This window comes from Corythoichthys intestinalis, chromosome 3, assembly GCF_030265065.1.
Source record: "Corythoichthys intestinalis isolate RoL2023-P3 chromosome 3, ASM3026506v1, whole genome shotgun sequence".
Classification (NCBI taxonomy): Eukaryota; Metazoa; Chordata; class Actinopteri; order Syngnathiformes; family Syngnathidae; genus Corythoichthys; species Corythoichthys intestinalis.
This window is the reverse complement of record NC_080397.1, coordinates 36,245,428-36,266,027: the sequence shown is the minus strand read 5'-3', so window position 1 is coordinate 36,266,027 and position 20,600 is coordinate 36,245,428. Positions and strand designations below refer to the sequence as shown.

The following is a 20,600-nucleotide window of genomic DNA, read 5'->3' as shown; positions in this document are numbered from 1 at the left end:
TACTGAATTGCATCCGAAGAACACCATACCCCAAAACATCACTGCTCTAGAGGAGATCTGCATGGAGGAATGGGCCAAAATACCAGCAACAGTGTGTGAAAAGCTTGTGAAGAGTTACAGGAAACATTTGGCATCCCCTATTGCCAACAAAGGGTACATAACAAAGTGTTGAGATGAACTTTTGGTATTGACCAAATACTTATTTTCCACCATGATTTTCAAATAAATTCTTTAAAAATCAAACAATATGATTTTCTGGGGGTTTTTCCCCACATTCTGTCTCTCATGGTTGAGGTTTACCCATGTTGACAATTACAGGCCTCGCTAATAATTTCAAGTGGGAGAACTTGCACAATTAGTGGTTGACTAAATACTTATTTGCCCCACTGTAATTTTTACATCGCCAAAAAAATTCACCAGCTTCGTCAGGTTTTTAATCATTTATTTTAGAACTTGTGCAACACAACATGCCTGCTGCCACTGCAGCTGAACATGAACAGTGAAAGTAAAAAGTCCTCTCTCACTCTGGCAATTCAGTCACGCAGTGCGTTCAGGTACACCACGAAACACATCCGCCACATTAGAACCCGATTCGTTACCTTATTACAGGTAATATTATAATTATTACTATTATTATATTATTATTCTGATTTTTATTCATTAATGTATTTGTTTTGCTCTGTGTATTTGCTATTTGCATTCGTACCAGCAGCATTTATTATGGATTTAGTGTAGGTTTTCGGTTCGTGGAACGAATTAATGGAATGGAAAATCCTGTTTGACATACAACCAGTTCGACTTACAAAGTTCTGCAAACAATTAACTTTGTATATCCTCCTGACTACCAGGGAAAAAAATGTTGTCCAATCACATTTATTTTGAAATTCCCCAATCTATGTGAAGTAATTAGAATACTGCAAAATAAATTTTTGAAATTTTTACTTTTGTTTTTAAGCTTTGATGTGTCCTCTACAGTGGACATCGGAACCCAATAAAGGGGAAACAGAACTTCATTGTCAAACAGTTAGTCCAACAGAAAATATCGAAGAGTCAACTTGACAAAGGCTTCAACATAAACATAACTGTCCATCATGCCTTTTCTTTTGTTTCACTTTTGCTTCTATTGTGTTTTTTGGTAGGATACTTCAAAAGCAATTCCCTTTCTTGGTAACACAAAGGAAATCTTGCATTCGGAGCACATAACATACTGTATGTTTTACTGTTGCAGTCAGATCGGCGACACCTTGATGCATGTATTTCATCCACCATCTCTGAAAGATGCACAGCACCATAGTGTCTCAGAGCTGCATTTGTCTGTTGTTTTCATTTTTGACATGGGGGAGTGTAGTCATCTTCACTGTCACTTCCTGCACGTCCTGCTTGGGCTCGAGCAATTAATCCTTCACCAAGGAGCACTTTGAAGTCAAGGAACTTCTGTGGTTTCTTCACCAGACACTCTCAGTCACTCTTATGCTGAAGCCATGAGTTGGCAGTTGCCAGGTCAAAAAAGTCTGAGCGGGCATCCTGTAAAAACTCTACATTCAATTGACCAAGTCCACACCATCCATGTTGGTGTTTTACTCAGCAATATCCAGTGGCCTTGACACTTGGACAAACCTTTTCTATTTCTTGGACCATCTTCTGCGTGTGCCCTGATGTTCAATCCCATAAGCAGATGATGCCATGAACACTGGCTTGTTGTCCAACCATTTTATGACAGCAAGTTCAGATGTGCTTTGTCTCACAACCATCTCTGGTGACCCTTTTTAGTTCTTTTTGAAGAGCTCATCCCCTCTGATCTTGCAGTCTTTTGGAACCCTGTTATTCATGAGGGTTCCAGTCGCTGTCAGTCCTTTTGTCATCAGGGTGTCAAGGAGGCTGATTGTTGTAAAGTACCTGTCAAAGGACAGGTGGGTGCCTTGAGAACAGACTATGTCAATTGAAGAACAGCTTGTTCCCCAATGCTCTATCCTCCTGGAACTGTGAAGGTTGTCTTTCCTTGGTAGACCACAAAATCCAAAACTAGACAAGTTGGTGCACCAAAGACAAATATTTACCTTGAGTCTACTTGGGTTTGGTTTGCCCGGTACATACTGGCACACTGGGCATCGATCAGTCAAAGGAACCATTTGCTTGTCACAATTTTCCTGTTCTTGGCAGACTCGGACGTCATTCCCGTAGTTTGGTCAAGAGGGCCCTGATTGTCCACAAGACATCACTTGTTTTTTCTTCATTTGAAACATCAAGGTCGTTGACAAGCTTGATGGAGTTTCTCAATTTGTAAAACCGATTTCTGGTCTGCTCTGCTTGAATTTCCTCCTCAGAGGTCCCTGAATCATCTTCCTCTATTTCTGCGTCAAATAGTGGATATTCATCATCTTCATCAGATAACTCAATGTCTGAATTTCCATCAACAATCTACAGTAAAATTCACTCTGCTCCTGAGAATGACCTTTCTTGTCATTTGGGAAAGGGTAAAATGTACAAAAGTACTTCGAATGTCCGATACCGAGGACATTTTTTAAACACTTGAATACTCTGCTAAAATACACTTGAAATAACTGAAACAACACTTAAATGTGTTCTTAAGAGTCTTATAGACAAAACGCCAACAACATTTCAAGACAAAATGTGTTCGATAAAAAGTATTAAGCACTTACTTTTCCTCTTCCCATAAAATGTGCTTGCATTGACGGAAGCCATTTTCTTCCATGGTAAAGTAAAGGTTAACAAAACCCCACCCCTACACATTTGGTATCATTGGAAAGCTCTGGATGTCCTCTATAGAGCACGAAAGGAATGATCAATTCAATTGGATGCAGTGGGTGGGAGATATTTAGGTTTATAAATGTCCTGTACAGAGGACAAATTTGAACTACTGGTAGTCAGGAGGATATAACGGTACCACTGTATATACAATTTGCACTGAAAAAAAAAAAATCACCCGTCTATGAAGGCAAGATAACATAATCTTCGGGTCTTACCTTGGTTTCAGTTCGCCGTGTGGTCCCATCATCAGAGGTGACAACTGAAACATGGGAAGTAGGTGTTCCAGGGTCCTCCTCTATGGTGACTGTCTCCTCCACCATTTCTGGTGGCTCTTGCATCATGGACAGAGAGGTGGCGTTGCTTGGGCTCTGCTCCTGCACAAAGAGGGAACTCAATCAGGTGTTGATTGTTTTTGAAATGCTCGCATGAGAAGGCATAGGAGAAAGAAAAAAAAACACTACATCAACAGATGTATTATTTCTCAAGATTTGAATCTTGGCTTTGAAAAGAATCACCCAGAGAGACTTATGATATTATTATTCCTTCTTTGAATACACACTTTGAAAATTGGTGAGATAAAATTAGCAAGTAGCATGAGCATTAAATAAGAGCGTAGCATATATAAACTGAATGCCAAGATGTTCCCCCCTCCTGCTGTCAACCATAGTGGGTCCCGCTGTGCATCGTAGTGTGTGATCCCCTTATGACCCACATCTACAAAGTTCCTGATCCGCTTCTACCAGAACAGCACAGTAGATGCGCTCTCAATAGAACTTCAAGTGTATGTATTCTCCTGAGTCCAGCAACAGAAAAAGTCCGTTGGCAGGGCCTTGAGAGCACAAGCAGCAAGAAAATATGCACAAAGCCTTATCTGTTGGTTAGTCAAGTGTAGGTCAAATTTTGGTCAACCAAAACATACTTTCAGCCATTACCCTTTTCTGAATAAGGCTGTAACCAAACGTTAAAATGCATAAAATTAAATGTTACAAGAGCTGTCTGCAACAGCGGATCATCTAGCAGGTGTGAAGCATGTGTGAATTACAGTACGTGAAAAGTCAAATTTGGTGAATAAGGCAGGAAATGAACCTATTTCCATCACCCAATATTATTCATGGTTTGTAAAGATCATAAAAGCTTTATTTCTCTGTAAAAAAAAAATATTGCAAAGTGCAAATCGCATGATTTTGCAGCAGTACCCTGTAAATTTAGATATCTGGTCATTTCGGCATTTGAAACTGAAATACAACAGGGAAATTGGTCTGCAACCAATATAAAACAGAATCCAGGAATTATAATGTGTCTCGGGTATTGGCAGCTTGATTTATTTGGCTCTGTTAATACAATAACAAATGTCTCCTGCAAAGCAACTGCTGTATAAAGCCTCACATATATAGATTTTATGATTTCAAAATAAAATCAGCAGGACTTTTTCCACCTTAAATATGGGTTTTTAAAAAAGCAAGTAATGGAGAGGATGAACGTACAGTGATCCCTCGTTTTTCGCAGTAAATGGGGACCAAAACCCACTGCGATAAGTGAAAAAATGCAAAGTTGCGCCCACCACCATTTTTTCCGTGTGTTCAATGTATGCATTCAGATTTATCATAAGAAAGAGATACATATACGACATGTTTTTTCACTTTTTTTCCCCCAGAGTATAATTAAAAAATAACTTATTTACATACGTATATATTTTGATAAATGTTTTTTAAGCACTTCAAATCAAATAATTCTGATACGTTTTAAACATGTTACTGTCCCAAAGAAATATTTTTAAACAAGTAGAAAATTGCTCGTCTTTATTAAATGCTACATTGAGTGAGTCCACTCAAATCTGCTCAAGCTGCTCACTTACACACAACGAGTTGCCACAGCAACCGTTTAACAAGTTAAACGATGTCGACGCATGCGGCGCTTTGAAGTTTCGGTTTACAAGCGTCTCTGGCAAGATCAAACTTTGTCTGTCAGTTATCGTTAACGTTAATAAGCAACTCCAGTGCACTGACTGACCAAGAAAAGCGGCAGGTGCGAGAGTGAAGGGCAGTTTACATGGCGAATCTGTGACACCAAGATGCAATGACTGTGTTGCGGAGTAGCCTCGGGTTCATATGGTGTGTGCAAAGATGGAAGAAAAACATGCAAAACTTGGAATCCTGCCTCCAAAGTGGATTCGATTGCGGGGGCTTGGGAGGGGGCTTGCTCTGCATCCATATCAATGGAACGCTCCCGCGCCGATAACGTCAGCACTTGCACACGTCACATCGGGCGTGCGGAGCAGTGCTACTAAACATTAAAAGAAAATTGCAAATGGCGGAACGTCGGCTTTAATTTACTGTTTTAATAATATTTTTAACTGAAATATGTCGAATGTTTCCATTTTTGTCCCTTTTGGAGCAAGAGGAAAATGCCATTGCTTGGAGTGGGCTGGCATGTTGTCTTCCGGGCTGCGGAGGTTGTTGGGGTTAAAGTGCATCATTCGCTGTCGCCTTGTAAATCTGCACTACCCCCTAGGGCCTGGCATGAATACTACGTCGTTTTGATGCGGAACATTGACATTGGTCGGATGGAGACGGAACCATATAAATCCAAACATGAGATTTTTCGTCTTCTCGGAGGGTCACCATGTAAACGGCCCCTGAGAGACTACATGATCGGATCGGTGACCTATACTACGAACGGAGTTCAACGTCCCCAGAAGTAATCCTGCTTACCAGCGGGTAACCGGAGTTGACAAAACCTGGTTATGTAGTTTGTGGTCAATCGTTGCTACGACGCTGATTATGAGGTTGATTAGACGAACCTGTGTCAACCCAGTCAGAGTTACTGCACGTTCACATAAAAGGGGGCGTAGACCAGAGTCAAACACTACTTGTGACGATGGCACGGGCACCTTACTTCACGGAAGAGGAATGCACGATAATCATGCGGAGTTATGAGGAATTAAAATCCACCCTCACCGCAAAATCTGGTCTGTTGGCAGCGAATTACAGATCGTGTGATTTGTGAATGCGTCAATATGCCAGTTTACTCATGTCCATGAAAAGAAATAAAGCCCGCTGTCAGGACAATAAAATAAGATTTGGTATGTCAACTGTAAGAAATAATTTATCGTGCATCACCACATGAAGAAGGATGATTGTATGTTTAGTCCCATTCACTGTATGAATATGTACAGTATGTCCTTTGTACATCTTCAGAGTAGAGGTTAGATCGGGCCTAAAAAAATCCAGCCCGACCTGGCCCGATCAATTAACTTGATTTGCACACCCGAGCCCGAACCCTCCGCAATTTTATGTTATATTTGTGAGGACTCAGGAGAAGAAGGAAATGCGGTAATTTGATGCGTGGTTGCGTTTGTGTGATCACATTTGTGACAAATCCTGTTGCATAATGATAAAAAAATCAAAGCCCGTCTTTTGTAACGAATTCCCACAGTTAAACAAGACTGTAAGATGCATATTCAATAAACATTTGTATTTTTTATATTTGTGTGTATGTTCTATTTGGTGGATAGTGGATTTGACATTTAATCTCTTCGAGTTGGCAGAAAAAAGTTTTCTCAATGTTTAAACAGTCTACATAGTTTTATGATTATTATAAATGCATTTACACAACGAAATAACAATGGAAAAGTTTATTAAATATATTTCTTGTATGAGAGCAAAGCTCCACATTCGTTTACATTCAGCGAAGCCGACAATAGCATTTTCAACAATTTCAAGCATTTCCATACCCCACTCCGAATCGCACGGCATACAGTGTTCTTACTCAGATATTCAGCATCACCGAAGGAATACATATATTTTCCACTGGCGAAAGAGCGCAAGGACAGGCACACAATCTGCGCGGTTGTGAGGGCCTGACTTCGGCGGGTTACATTAGTGATGTCCGCCTTGATCAGCTGGCACAGGTAACGAATTCCCTCAGCTGAAATTCTATATCTTTCGCGGAGAACATCGTCCAGGTACGCTAGCGGATTCTGGCGATCTCCATAAACCCGTGCCCTCCGAAGAGAGCCCCTGACAATCCGTGTGCCAATGTCGTACGGTTCGTCCAGATATGCTGTCATTGTCAAGAGGACACATCCGCGGAGGAGTGCTGTTTAAATAGAGCATGGTTAATGGAATCCTGGGATTAAGCAAGATCTAACTCTGAGATGACCAGGTTTGCCGTGTGGCATGCGTTGCCATGGCAACATTCCCCGGTTTCAACATATCCACCTTTCGTAGTCCTGTTTTGCTGATAAATCATGCTGCACGTGATGAAGTTACTCTCGAAGTTACCCTGCTAATCCAGAAAACCGGCTTCGTAGTACAGGCCACAGGACAGCTCTATAAAATACTGCAATTATTTTTTTAGTTTGACAAAAAATCTCCAATAGACTGAGAGCGTGAAGTTTCAAGCGCAAAGTAGCTAGGGATCACCGTACCACACTCATATACCACCTGGCCCTTGTGTGTGGAAAATTATTACCTCCCTGCTGCTTTGTCAGCTGATGTACACCTTTGCGACGTGCGGCACACTGGCATATGCCACTGCTGCACAAAAGTGACAAAGTTACAGTTCTACAGATGTAGCAAGGAAGAAAGGCATTTCTGGCAATCACTGAGAATAAAAAATTAAATGAAGCCAAGAGAGGGAGAAGCAAGTGGAAGTCTTGGAGTAGGTCAATGCGGAAGCCAACTAAAAAAAAAGTGTAGAGGCCGCATTATGTCTACATTAATAAACTATACATAAGTAAGGAAGGTAGTGCCATAGCAGATGCTGTACAACCTTGAACACAACAAACCACCCAAAAGAAAGTGAGTTGATGAATTAAATTACATATTGACATTACATTCTGCTGGGTAGAAATCTTCTTTAAATCGGAAAGCTTAATAAATCACTGATCCAGTCTGCTTTGACTAAATAAAGTCTTCACATGTAGGTTTTTATACTGCTGGGTGGAAATTAAACACCTCAAGCTAACCAACTACATATGTCTTGTGATTGCTTAACATATATATATTTTTTAAGAGATCGCAAAGCAAGCAACCACTTTGAAAGATCATCCCCAATTCTTCACATCACTTTGTCTGAATTGTTAATATCGTTGAACAAAAAGCTTTTCTTTGGTTGTTGTGGTTTTCTTTCTAAACAGTTGAAGGGATCCACGGATAGAAAGACTTATAGTTCTTAAAAGTTAAACACTATCATGAGTTAGAATAATTTGATATTCAAACCCCTCCTAATGTTTTAGTTTTTATACAATTTGTAAAATTTGTTTAACTAGTAGGTTGCCATTGTTGTTGACGTCGCAGAGCGGTGACATCACATGATTATGCTGTCGGGCTTCCAGAGTACGACTTGAGCGACATAAACATGTCATCTGTTCAACGCTTTCAATTTGAACCTGAGAGAACAATTAATGAGTATGACAGCACTGTCGATATTTCACAAAACGAGCAGCAAAAGCAAAGTGAACAAGAACGACTGGATGAGACGAGGCGAGAGTAGGTGTTCTGCCAAAATGTGCTACACCGGTGAAACATGCAACAAGAGGCGAATTTGACACCCAAAGTACTACAGACAGAACATACTAAAGACGCCTTAAGAAAATACTTCAACTTGGTAATATATATGGGGTGGCGTGGCTCAGTGGTAGAGTAGTCGTCCCCCAACCCAGACGTTGTGGGTTCGATTCTTCGCCCTGATGAACTCGCCTAAGTATCCTTGAGCAAGATACTGAACCCCATGTTGCTCCTGGTGCTGCGTCACCAGTAGGTGAATGGCGAGATAGTGTAAAGCGCTTTGAGCGCCTTGAAAGGTGGAAAAGCGCTATTTAAAGTGTAACACCATTTACCATTACCATATAAAAAAAGGGTGGTTTAAATATGCTACGTGACTAATGTGGTCAACAGATGAACAATCTGCTTTAAAGCTACCACAAAAAAACACAACGCTGAAAAGAATGAGACGGAAACACATACAAAAAGTATTTTGAGGCAATGAAAACGCAATAAAAGACTCAATAAAAACACAAATAGTAAGTAGTGTTCGTCTATTGACAGTGACAAACTACGTCATCACCCGTGTGTCCATTGCGTGCATAAAACATGGCGCCCTCCATAGGTCATAACATGTACTTAATATTACAGATTTTTAAATCAATGGGAATATTTTATGTATTCTATTAATTTTTTTAGTAAAAGAGAAAAATTGTTGCTTATTAAAGCCTATAGTTCATAAGTCAGAGGTTCCCTTTAAAGTGCTTAAGTTGCTAAAAGTGTCTTACAAACCCCCAACCCAAATGTCACTGATTGTCAACCTGAACTAATTTACTCTTTGTATGCCTTACTTAAGCAACACAAAATAACATGAAACTTTTCTATTTACCCTCCTTAATCAATCCTGTAATAGGCAATTACACCTCTGAACTGAGCATAATAAGGTCAATACATTTGCAAAAGCCCCACTAAAAGGGATTAGTGAGTAGGAAAGCTGTGGCAAGTTTGATGCATTTGTTTGTGTTGTTCATTTTCCACCAAACTGCAAATTTCTGAGACTGACTCAAGAAAAGCAAGGGATACTAGAATTAGCTATTTTGAGAAGCCAACCATATGAAAAAAAATGACATTACAGTGTTCCTACTTGTAAATTACTTCCTTTGTTCATTTTCCTAAACAGTACATGTCATCAAAAGGGGATAATAATCAAATATTACCATCTATAATAATGAGATTGTATTAAACAAAACAATGATGATGAAAAGAAATTCACAATAATATTGTTTTCCAATTTATTATGCAGCTCATTTGGAAACGATCTGAAAGGTTTGTGACTAGTTGCAATGGTACAAAAAAATAAATGTAACAACTTTCTAATTGAAGATGCACAGCTTGTTCCTCCCTGCATCTCGTTTGAGGATGTGTGAATAGCCTCCGAGACCTGCTGTTTGGACGTACTTCTTGTTAGCTCTTTTCTAATAAAGCTTTTACAAATTAACAGTACTTCTGAGTCTTTTGTAATACAAGTTCACTGGGTGTACCCGAAGAAGAGGCAGTTAAAACAGAACATGTAATATAAGAGATACAATCCTAAACTTGTTTGAACCAGAGCCTTTGGCAAAACATCGGGCGCATAGGAATGAGATCCTTAGAGTTTTCGCTGACAAACAGGCTTCATGATCCAAGCTTCCCGCTGTGCCTCTGGTTTGCGTTCCTTGCTCGCTTCCACTCATCTCTGCTTGTAGTAAGGGGAATTTAGGAGTTCAATTTAACAGTCCAACTCATAAATAAATGATTAAAAGCTGTCTAGTAATGGGCGAGCTTGGCTGTCTGAAAGGATACTTTGGTGCTCAAGGGCAGGATATGTTGAGCAAAGTAAATTCAAGTCAGAAAGATACTGGATCCAGTTTCGTTGGGGTGAATTAAACCAAGTTACATACTCTTATGTTTATATATATTCTTTAAATAAATTGTTTTAACTTGAAAACATTGATGAGAAAATGTTATGATCTAAATCACAAAAAAACAACAACAAAAAAGTCTTGGCGCAATATTAGAAATGGCAAATCCTGATTAAGAAAAACTTATTTTTAATCAATTGTGATAACAAATATGACGGCGCCAGCAAACCCAAATAAAGTATGTATAAACTATTTTACAGTTACCAAAAGCATGGGGAGGCAACAGGCAAAGTTTTTATAATTTTAACAATCTTTCGTGGTATAATCGTTTAAATGATCAAAATACCCCAAACAATTGGTAGACTACTACAGGGGTACATTTAAATACGAATTTAATTTCGTTCGAGGACCTCGTTTGTAAGTCGAAATGGTTGTATGCGGGATTTTCCCATAAGAATATGTTATAAATCGATTAACTCCTTCCACAGCCCAAAAAAACTATGCTAAATCCTTAATAAATACTGCTGGTGGTATAATTACAAATAGCAATTACACATAGCAAAACAAATAAATTATAAATACAAATCGAAATAATGATAATAATTATTATTATTATTATGTAACGAATCTGGTTCCAATGTGGCGGGCGTGTTTTGCATGCTGTACCTGAACACACCGTGTGATTGACGACAGAGTGAGAGATTTGTGGAAGAGTTTTCACTTTCTCTTTTCATGTTGTTGTTAGCGTCGGCTACGGAGGACAGGAGTTGTGTGTTGTGTTGTTGTTGTTTTTAAATAAATGATTAAAAACCTGACAAAGCTGGCGACTTCCTTGACGATTCAAGAATCATAATAATTCTCACCATAATTAATAAACCCTGGCGAACAGAGGTCGGAGGAGGTCCATCGAGATCGTAGACATATTCCAGCCATATTGTTGAGAAATCACTGACGCGCCCACAACGCTCATATTTTTCTATCATTTCCACCTTAATTTCAATGCTAAGTGTCACTTTTTCCCTTTTTTTCCACCACCTGCACTAACCTTCTTGCAAACCACGTTGATTTCTCTCACAAGAAAATCAAGTGTGCATCCGTCTTTCAAGAAAACAATGAAATTGCGATGCTCTCATAAATCATTGTATTTCGAGCATGTCAAATTTTACATCGGATGTTCAAAAATCCTATGTCGAGGTACAATTGTACTTTACATGCACTTGGAGAGAGCATTTTAGGATGGATCTACAAATTATATATTTAAATATCATGGTTACCCAAGAATATGCTTTGAAGGACTGAATAATATACAGTGCCCTTGGGTGAGCTCATGTTGAGTTCATGCCATTACAACAGATCACAAGGGGACATATGGCATCTTAAAAGTGACTAATCCAAACTATAACGGATTGCTGTGCGGCTAAAAGCCGAGGGGGAGGTAGAACAAGAAGCGGGGGATAAGCTACACAACAGTGTCAATTAGCAGCAGCCTGCTATTTGCTGTCAATCTACACACCCATTCATCCCACGCATTCAACGGGTTGTCAGAATATAGCAGAAATGTGGACAACAGGCAGGTACAGGCTTTCTTCAGGAAAAATAGGCAAAAGAGGATAACAAAATCAAAAATTTAGGAATTTTTTAGTTAGTCACATATTTTATTCATGTTTAATGTACAGTATAATATGAACCAAAACAAGCTAAACTTAAATCACATAAGCATAGAAACTTGTATAAGTGAGGGGTGTTGACATCATCCAACAATATAAAGTGACCTGAAGTGCAATTGTAAGAGATTGAAAATATTCCATGATTGATAAAATTCATAAATATGTTAATTAAAAAGACAGATGAAAATGTTTGTAAAATGTTAGTGTTATAAAAAGCGGTTAAAATGGATTTTAAAATGGTTGAGAGTATTAATATTCTTTGAAATCATTTGTAAAAAAACTGAAATGATGTGAGATATGTGCTCTTGTAGTTTAGCCTCTGTGAGAAAAGTTATCGGCGATCGACTAGTTGTGTCTGCTGAACGAAGGAAGCGGGAGAGCTCGTCACTCTGCCTTTGAAGGCAAATTGTCGTGGTCTGAGTGTTCATTTTGATATCCCTATCCAGGTATGAAACGCTGCACAAAGCACTTAGAAATACATTTGTATATAGTTCGTGTTGATATACTGTATACTTATATTACTTATCTGTGAATGTTAAGAATGTCAACTTGCTCTGTATTTCCTAAACTAGTTCACCAGTTAAGGGTTAAAATGGTGGATTTGACATCATTAACGGCCGATGTGAGCTATTGTTTGGTCGTTCATCTTCATATCTGCTTTGACATATTTGGCAACTCTCTATTACATGTCTAACAGAATTTTGAGATAAAAACATGTTTATAGTAGGGCTGTCAAACGATTAATATTTTTAATCGAGTTAATCACAGCTTAAAAATTAATCGTAATTAATCGCAATTCAAACCATCTCTAAAATAGCCCATATTTTTCTGTAAATTATTGTTGGAATGGAAAGATAAGACACAAGACGGATATACACATGCAACATACAGTACATAAGTACTGTATTTGTTTATTACAACAATAAATCCACAAGATGGCATTAACATTATTAACATTCTTTCTGTTAAAGGGATCCACGGATAGACTTGATGTTCTTAAAAGATAAATGTGAGTACAAGTTATAGTAATTTTATATTAAAACCCCTCTTAATGTTTTCGTTTTAATAAAATTTGTAAAATTTTCAATCAAAAAATAAACTAATAGCTCGCCATTGTTGACGTCGCCGAGCGGGACGTCACATGGGCTCCCTGTCATTCTTCCACAGTGTCTTTAACTATGTAAGGTAGTGTTAAAATACACAACAAGGTGTCAATGGCGAGTTTTAAATTAATTAGAGATCTAGCCAAGGCAAAGTCTGAGTAAGTTTTATATGTATTTTGCATAGCTATTTTGATTGGGAATGCCAGTTCTCTCTGCACTGAGCCCTTTTCTTTCTGTGAACATTATTTTTTTTGAGAGATAGGAATATTATTTTTGTTGTGCTTCCACTAAATCAGTACTTCTCAAATGGTGGGGCGCGCCCCCCCAGGGGGGCGCAGAGCGATGCCAGGGGTGGCGCGAGTGACCTCGGGGAACATGCTTTTTTTTTTTTTTTTTTGCCGTACGAGAATAAAGTGTACTTGCACATCCACTCCGTGGGTGGCAGTGGCGCTCTCATTTTCATAGTGCGTGCAGTATTTTTGAAGTAAGCAAGAGCACACAGAAGAGACTCATGCAGAGCTGGACTCACGCAGCGACCCACAGTCTTCTCCGGTTCTCACGTGTCCGGCTGAGAAGTGCCGTTTTCGGCTTGGGATCGTCACGACCACCGCCCTCACCTACGGTTCTCCCTCGGCCGCCGAGAATGCGCTTTTTTTCGGGTCGTTTGCCTTTTGGCTTTGACTTTTAATACAGTGGGAAATGAGGAAAGACCACTGTTTACTGAGTGTAAAAATGATTATAGCGGAGTCTGAAGCCAAATCAGTTAAGACGCCACTTAAAGACATTAGACCTCAATCTCATTGATAAGCCGCTTGATTGTTTTTCAGCGAAAACGTGCCGAATATTGCCAATTGTCACAATCGTCCCGCTTTGTCAGTGTTATATCAGTAAACCAGTGAGCACTGTGGTGAATCAGCGAAAATAAAAACTTTCCTTCTGTCCAAAGACACTTTTTCCCCCCTAGTTTTGTTTTTTTTCGGTCAAATTTTTTGTCATGTTGTCCTGAAGAGTAAATGTTTCTAATCAATTTGAATTTGTTATTATTTACTGATTTTATTACATTTTATTTTTCAGTATCAAATGGTCAAAAATGTACCTTGAGTGTATTTTTACAGTTTGGATGTGACTTTTTTTTTTTTTTTTTTTTTTTACTTCAGGCAAATTGATGCGCGTTAAGTCTTTTTCTGTTACAAGCAAAACAATGTTAATAAAGTTATACTTTATTATAAGTTGATCTATGTTACTTTTTTTCTTTAATAGAAAAAAAAGGACACAATGTTAGGCTGAGGCGTACTTATAATCGTAGTATTATAGACAAATGATACTATTTACAGTGGCGGCAGAGAGTTGGGGGGGCGCGAAACATTTACGTCTTCCTTGGGGGGGCGTAACAGAAAATAATTGAGAAGCACTGCACTAAATGATACTGTAGTGACTTAACTGTTCCGCCCAAATGCATGATGGGAAGTTGGGCAACCATGACTGTCAGTGTTGGCTTCAAATGGTATATGTTCTGCGTTGTGTATAAAGCATGTTAAGAAAAAGATCTACTGTCATTCTTCCCCACATCGCTCGCCACAATAGTTATGTTGGTTGTGAAAAAGTTGCTTAAAGCTTATGCCAATAAACGGCGTGGTCCAATGAACGCCTGTGTCCACACATTTTTATGCCTTGCTTGTAGCTCTCAATGGGCAAAAAAATTGAGTTATTGTAATCTGTTTGAGGCAATGCATGAGCGGGTCATTCTGCGCATGTGTTAAATGCGTCAAATATTTTAATGTGATTAATTAAAAAAATAATTACCGCCCATGAACGCGATACATTTGACAGCACGAGTTTATAGTTTTTGTTTGTGTAAAATGGACTACTGAATATTACAGTAAATTAAAGCTGCTGTATTTTTGATATTCGTTTCTTGTTTTTGGGGACATCTTATGTTAAATATAATTCTCTTTTGAACCATTGAAGGCAAAACATCGTGGTTTGAGTGCTCATTTTGATATCCCTATCCAGGCTTCACCACAATAATACAACTGATGCAGTTGCTACGTAATATAAAGTGACAATAGCATGAAACGCGGTTCAACGTAAAACTAATGAGAGTAATATAGAATATCAACAGCCGTTTTGTAATTTACTGGACGTATGCCGAAAGTGAGGCCACAACAGTGAGTATGATATTATTGTTAGATTACAGATGTGCAAAAGAGTGGTAGACTGACACTTATAGTCAATGGACTTAAAGTCCAATTTTTCAAAAGGTTAAGGGTCAGAAGGGGAAAAGCTGTTGGAGTGCCTACTAAATTTAAAGCCAAACTCCTACCTTTCAAATGTAATATCATCATGTTAAATGTTGTCGTTCAAAGTGAATATTTCAAGTGAATTCCAAAAAGTCGTAAAAGACAACATGTGCACACCAAGAAAATGTCCCCCTGCTGCCTTAAAACAAAGTGACAATTTGTGCGGCATTTTCAATATAGTGATTTAATTAACCCATTGTAGGTTTGTACAAAAGATCCATTGAGAAATCCTTGATCAAATATCCACAATGTGATCACAGTCCACTATAGCACTCAGGCTGAACTACGAGAATTGGATACACCACCTGGCCGTGCTAACCCAGGAGATAAGAGTCACCTTCCTTCTTTTACAAACACACTAATGCACGCACAAGCAGACAACTGCTCAGTCTTTAGCCTAACCCCTGTGCAGTGACTAACAGGATTTCACTCCTCAGACATGCCAGCAATCATTACATGGCTCTTACACAATTAACAATCCAGAAAAGATCCCCTGACTAAACTTGGATCAACCAACTTCCAAATAGCACATTATGTTTAATCACCTGCCCTCTTGGCAAAAAAAAAATGAACACATGATGAAGTTCAAATAATAGTGTAGGAGACTAGGCGCATGTGACAGCATGCTTTGCAAAGAGACTTTCAAATGGGGAAAAAAAACAGTGAATTGGAACTGTATGATCCAAAAATACAGCCAAATCCTGGCACGCTTGTGGGATGAAGCGGAGGTAAAGGAAAAACAACTGGAGGAAGAGGAACTAGAGAGGCTGACAATGCAAATGGTCAAAAGCCACAAAACAAGGTCTCCCTGGGTTAAAAATGAAGTGGTATTTAGTAGGGGGGTAACGGTACACAAAAATCTCGGTTCGGTACGTACCTCGGTTTTGAGGCCACGGTTCGGTTCATTTTCAGTACAGTAAGAAAACAAAATGCAAAATATAAATGTGCTAGTTGTTTATCACACACCTTTGTGCTTCCAACAATTGGAACATTAGCCTATACAAAGCTAGAATTCTGCTCAAAAAGTAGCGGGTATTTAAAGATAATCCAACAACAATTTGCCTTTCATACCCCGCGTATTGGTCAGCTTTCTTTCTGAAAGAAAGAAGGAAAAGAAGTCCTGTGCTATAGAGAAAAGCAATCCCAGTGACAAAGATTTTAACATGTATTTTACAAATGAAATCCCTCAATGAATCTTTTTTTTCCTTCTTATGAACGGTTTTCAAAAGCTTTATTGGTGGATTTTCCCAAGTTAAAGCACCACACAGAAATTAATAAATTGAATTGTGTATGCAGGATCTGTGTATTATTCTTATTATTTAATTACAGGTGTTTTAGCTCATTTCATTTTATTTAAATGGGCTATCATTTATTTTATTATGTGTGTATATTTTACAAATGTGATGTAGTATTCATTTATATTGTATATTCTATGTTGTATAACTTTAGTTCCTATGCGAATATTAGTTCCTTCTTGTTTTGTTGTGGTAGGAGGGTTTTGTATTAAACTCAGGGCTGTGTTGGTTATTATTATAGCAGAGAAGACAGCAGTAAATCAACTAAAACAAGTAAACTGTGCCCCGATCTACCACTCAAGAGATCTGATGGACTCAAAAAGTGGGTTACGATTGCATATTAGTTTGAAAATTGACCGGATCCACCGTATTTTTACACGAGTGACTTCCGGTCTGACCAATCCTAGCTACCGGTAGTAGTATTGATGCAGGAGGGTCGCGTCTCGCGTCAAATAATAAACTCTGCCGTTCTTTTCGCGTGCGTCGTGTTGAGCTGCTTTTGGGACGCATCTAACACGCGGCCGCATTGCGACTGGTGTGCATTAGCTGATGGACTTTAACGCCCACGTTTCACTGCGTTCTCACGGTGGCCACATTGTCGCGCTGTTGACGTTTCTGGGTTATACTCTACTAGCGTGTAGGTCCTAATTATAGTAGAGAAGACAGAGTAAATATAATCTACACAAAGAAACTGTAACCAGATCGACTCACAGCCTCGAAAAGTAAGGGTTACATTACGTTAAAAACTCGTTCGGTACGCCTCTGTTATGTACTTCCCTGATCTAAGTACATGTAAGGCCGAGACTTGAATGGAACAACACTTCTTTATTCAGTGTGCTTCCCATCATATATATCCAGAGACATAACAGAGATTCCTTTTTATACTGTAATACCACACCCACAGGAAGTGCACACTATGGCAACAGCAGTGTGACATAAATATGTCACAGCCTCAATTCCGAACCAAGCACCACGTACCGAAACGGTTAAATACAAATACATGTACCGTTACACCCTTAGTATTTAGTCTCATTTTTAAATCAATGTTAGCCTTGTGAGTCTTCATTTTAGCTATGTTGGACTTGTTACAGCTGACTTTGTGGATTATGGTACCTGAACATTCATGGCTAAAAATACTTCCAGGGGACTGTTTTAGGAATAAATGCGCAAGCAGAGAATCACAAATAAACTAGATGAGAGAAGTAGCAAATCCAAGATGAAGCCATTGGAGGTGATGAGAACTTAATCTCTCCTTTTGTGACTGATCTTGAGCCAAAACACAGCTTCTTACTCTCGCTCTTTTATTCTTTAGATCCTTTCATTATTTCTCACTGCAGTCCTTTTTGGTTTAAAAACAACAAACAGACAAGTGCTGAGGCGATTGAATACAAATAAATTGAAACACAAATTGAAACAAGCATAGAAGGACAACCAAAAGGACAACACAATGTCGAACTTCGATCTAATTTAAAAGACAAGAAATTCAAGGGTTACCATCAAATGGTAATGAGCAGAGGATTGCAATTCATAAGCGTATTAACAGTGGGTGCGGAAATGAAGGAAGGACAAGGGGAAGAATCCAGAGTGTGGAAGGATATTTGCAGTAGCTTGCTGCAGTCCACGTTTGGAGGGTGTGTTGCCATTGCATATGCTTGGGTTCCCAGAGTGGATTGTTCGTAGTAGTGCCCCTCCCCTCAGCTTCTGGATCCCTGTCAGCATGACTCTGTCTACAAAGTGTGTGTATGTGAGTCGAGTGTAAGGCTGCAACAACTAATCACTTAAACCGATTAATAAATTAGTTGCTAACTAATTTGATATTCGATTTTTGCCAGCAGGTATGAGCAGTCCCGTTTGGGTCCTTGTTTGTGTGTAACATGTGCACCAGTGATTAGTGCAAGAGAGAGAGTTCACTGCTGCACTCAGGTTGGGTTGTTGAATCAATACAGTAATATTACAAAGTGTCGAGAGAGTTGGATTGTCATTTATGTCGCTTTTGTCAGAGGTGAGTAAATGAAGCCAATTGTATTGTTTGTTGATGACATGTTACTACTCCGCACGGAGTGCTAACCTAGCTAGCTGGTATGCTAATCAGTGTCTTAAGTGTCCGTTTGTACTGTGTTTTGGAGAATTATATTAATTAGCACTTGAGTTATTGTTAGTAAAGTTGTCTCATATATAGGGATGTACCGAAAGCTAAATTCTTGGCCGAAACCAAAATATTGAAAAATACACATGCATATAATATCATTATTTATCATTATTAATTTATTTTAATTTAAAAAAAATATTTTTTATTTTCCCTTTGCCATTGGTTCTACAACCCCAGAGGCTTGAGAAATTTAGTTTGAAAGGTGCCGAATCTGAAACCCCATGTGAGTGTGCGGTGGTGGTTCTAGGATTTTTCTTAAAAAGGGGCTAAAAGGTGCCCCCTGTAACCCTCAGAGGCCAAATGTCGCTGCCGTCTTTGTTTAGTGTTTGTTTTGGTCAACAAGGCAATACGCAAATTTTCCTGCATGAGGTGGTAAAAACATCTGGTAAGACCTATGACTGGTAAAAAAACTGTCAAGTTTGTAATAATTTGAATTTAATCATAATCTGTGCAAGAAAGGACACAATACATGGAAGAATGAATTGAATCACTTTTTGAAAAGCCTTTTTAAACAAAAAAGTAGCATTAATATTTAACATGCTCTACAAACAACATATCAATCTCTCAACAATATCTTCGCAACTTCAGAAAGGAAGGATTCACCAATTGCCATGCTTTGTAATAAAATGGGAACCAGGGCACTTCATGGGCCATTCAAATTAGAGAGGGGACCAGTGCCCCTGTGGCCCATCCTTAAAACCGCCACTGGGAAGGTGCGTTACTGGCGGCAGTGACCGCTGGCATCGTCATAGCATTGTGTTCTGTGGATGTAGACACACACGTCACGGCAAATTTGGGAAACTCGAAAAAGGAGTATCACGTCTCCAATTGGTAAGCTAAATATGATCTCGATGTACGTTTGTGTGGAAATCAGAGGTTGCGCTAGACTTTTCGTAGTCTGTCATTTTGACTGACAGGGTCATAAAAATCCGGTCAAAATCTATTTTTACCCATCACTTAAATTTTAAAAATGATGATAATGACATTGTGGTGACCCTTTGTTTGGCATAATTCACCTTCCGTACTTGTGTGTCCATTTGGCCGAGCGCGTTACCGGCTACGACACAGTCACGTGACAGAGACACTTAAGAGCCGCGCGCGTTCCGGCTTGAATAGAGAGTTTACAGAGAGCAGCAGAGCTACAGAAGCTGGACACAGCAATTCGAGCTAACAAGACTCTTAACATTGCATACCGCTTCAACATATTCAATAGTATTTAGTTTTCATTCATTTTAAATTAATATTCTTTCTGAACAAGCTTAACAGAGAATCCACACCATGCCATCACACATCAAGCAGATGAATATGTAACTTTTTCTCCGCAGTGACAAAAACAGCTGACTGTGGAACAATGAAATTAACAGTTCACCTGCTGTGGCCTGAACAGAGTCTTACACCATCCTCCTGGTGCGCATGGACTTGAATTGCGTGCCCGCTTGTGCAGTCCCTGTATTTTCACCTGTTTTATCAACACCATCGTCGTTTTGGGGCTTTTTGAAGAAACTTCGGACACTCAGTTGCCTTGACATTTTTCAGAGTAAGGCCAACGACGTCATGCATCAAGAGAGACAATAGCTAATTAATATGCTCACTCGCCAACCTGTGGTCTAGGGTGTGAATTGCAACCTGTCAAAATGACAGATGGACTTCAGTTTTTTTCGTCAACGTTTTAAAAAATCGGTCAACGACAGAAAATATTCGGTTAACGCGACCCCTGGTGGAAATGTAGTTCACAACAAAAAGCTATTCTTTTTTCACGAAAACTATGAAAGCTCTTCACAAGGCTATTACTAACTCTCCTACTACTTAAAATAAGACATGGTGTTTTCTTGTGCACCAAGTGGAATGGATCGAGAGCCAGACGAGTGGGCCAAGTTCTAGCGGTGACCAAGCCGAGAGAAGTCGCTCCCAGCCGAACAAAATGGTGACT

The 20,600-nt window shown here is 39.1% G+C and overlaps 1 protein-coding gene across 3 annotated transcripts in view; it reads right to left on the bottom strand.

Moving 5' to 3' along the window:
• arvcfb (ARVCF delta catenin family member b) overlaps positions 1-20,600 on the bottom strand; it is a 346,624-nt gene that overhangs the window by 123,708 nt on the left and 202,316 nt on the right. For all 3 annotated transcript variants that reach the window (XM_057831628.1, XM_057831631.1, XM_057831630.1), the window contains one exon: positions 2,985-3,143. In XM_057831628.1, the coding sequence (XP_057687611.1) occupies positions 2,985-3,143 (159 nt within the window). The remainder of the gene's footprint in view (positions 1-2,984; positions 3,144-20,600) is intronic.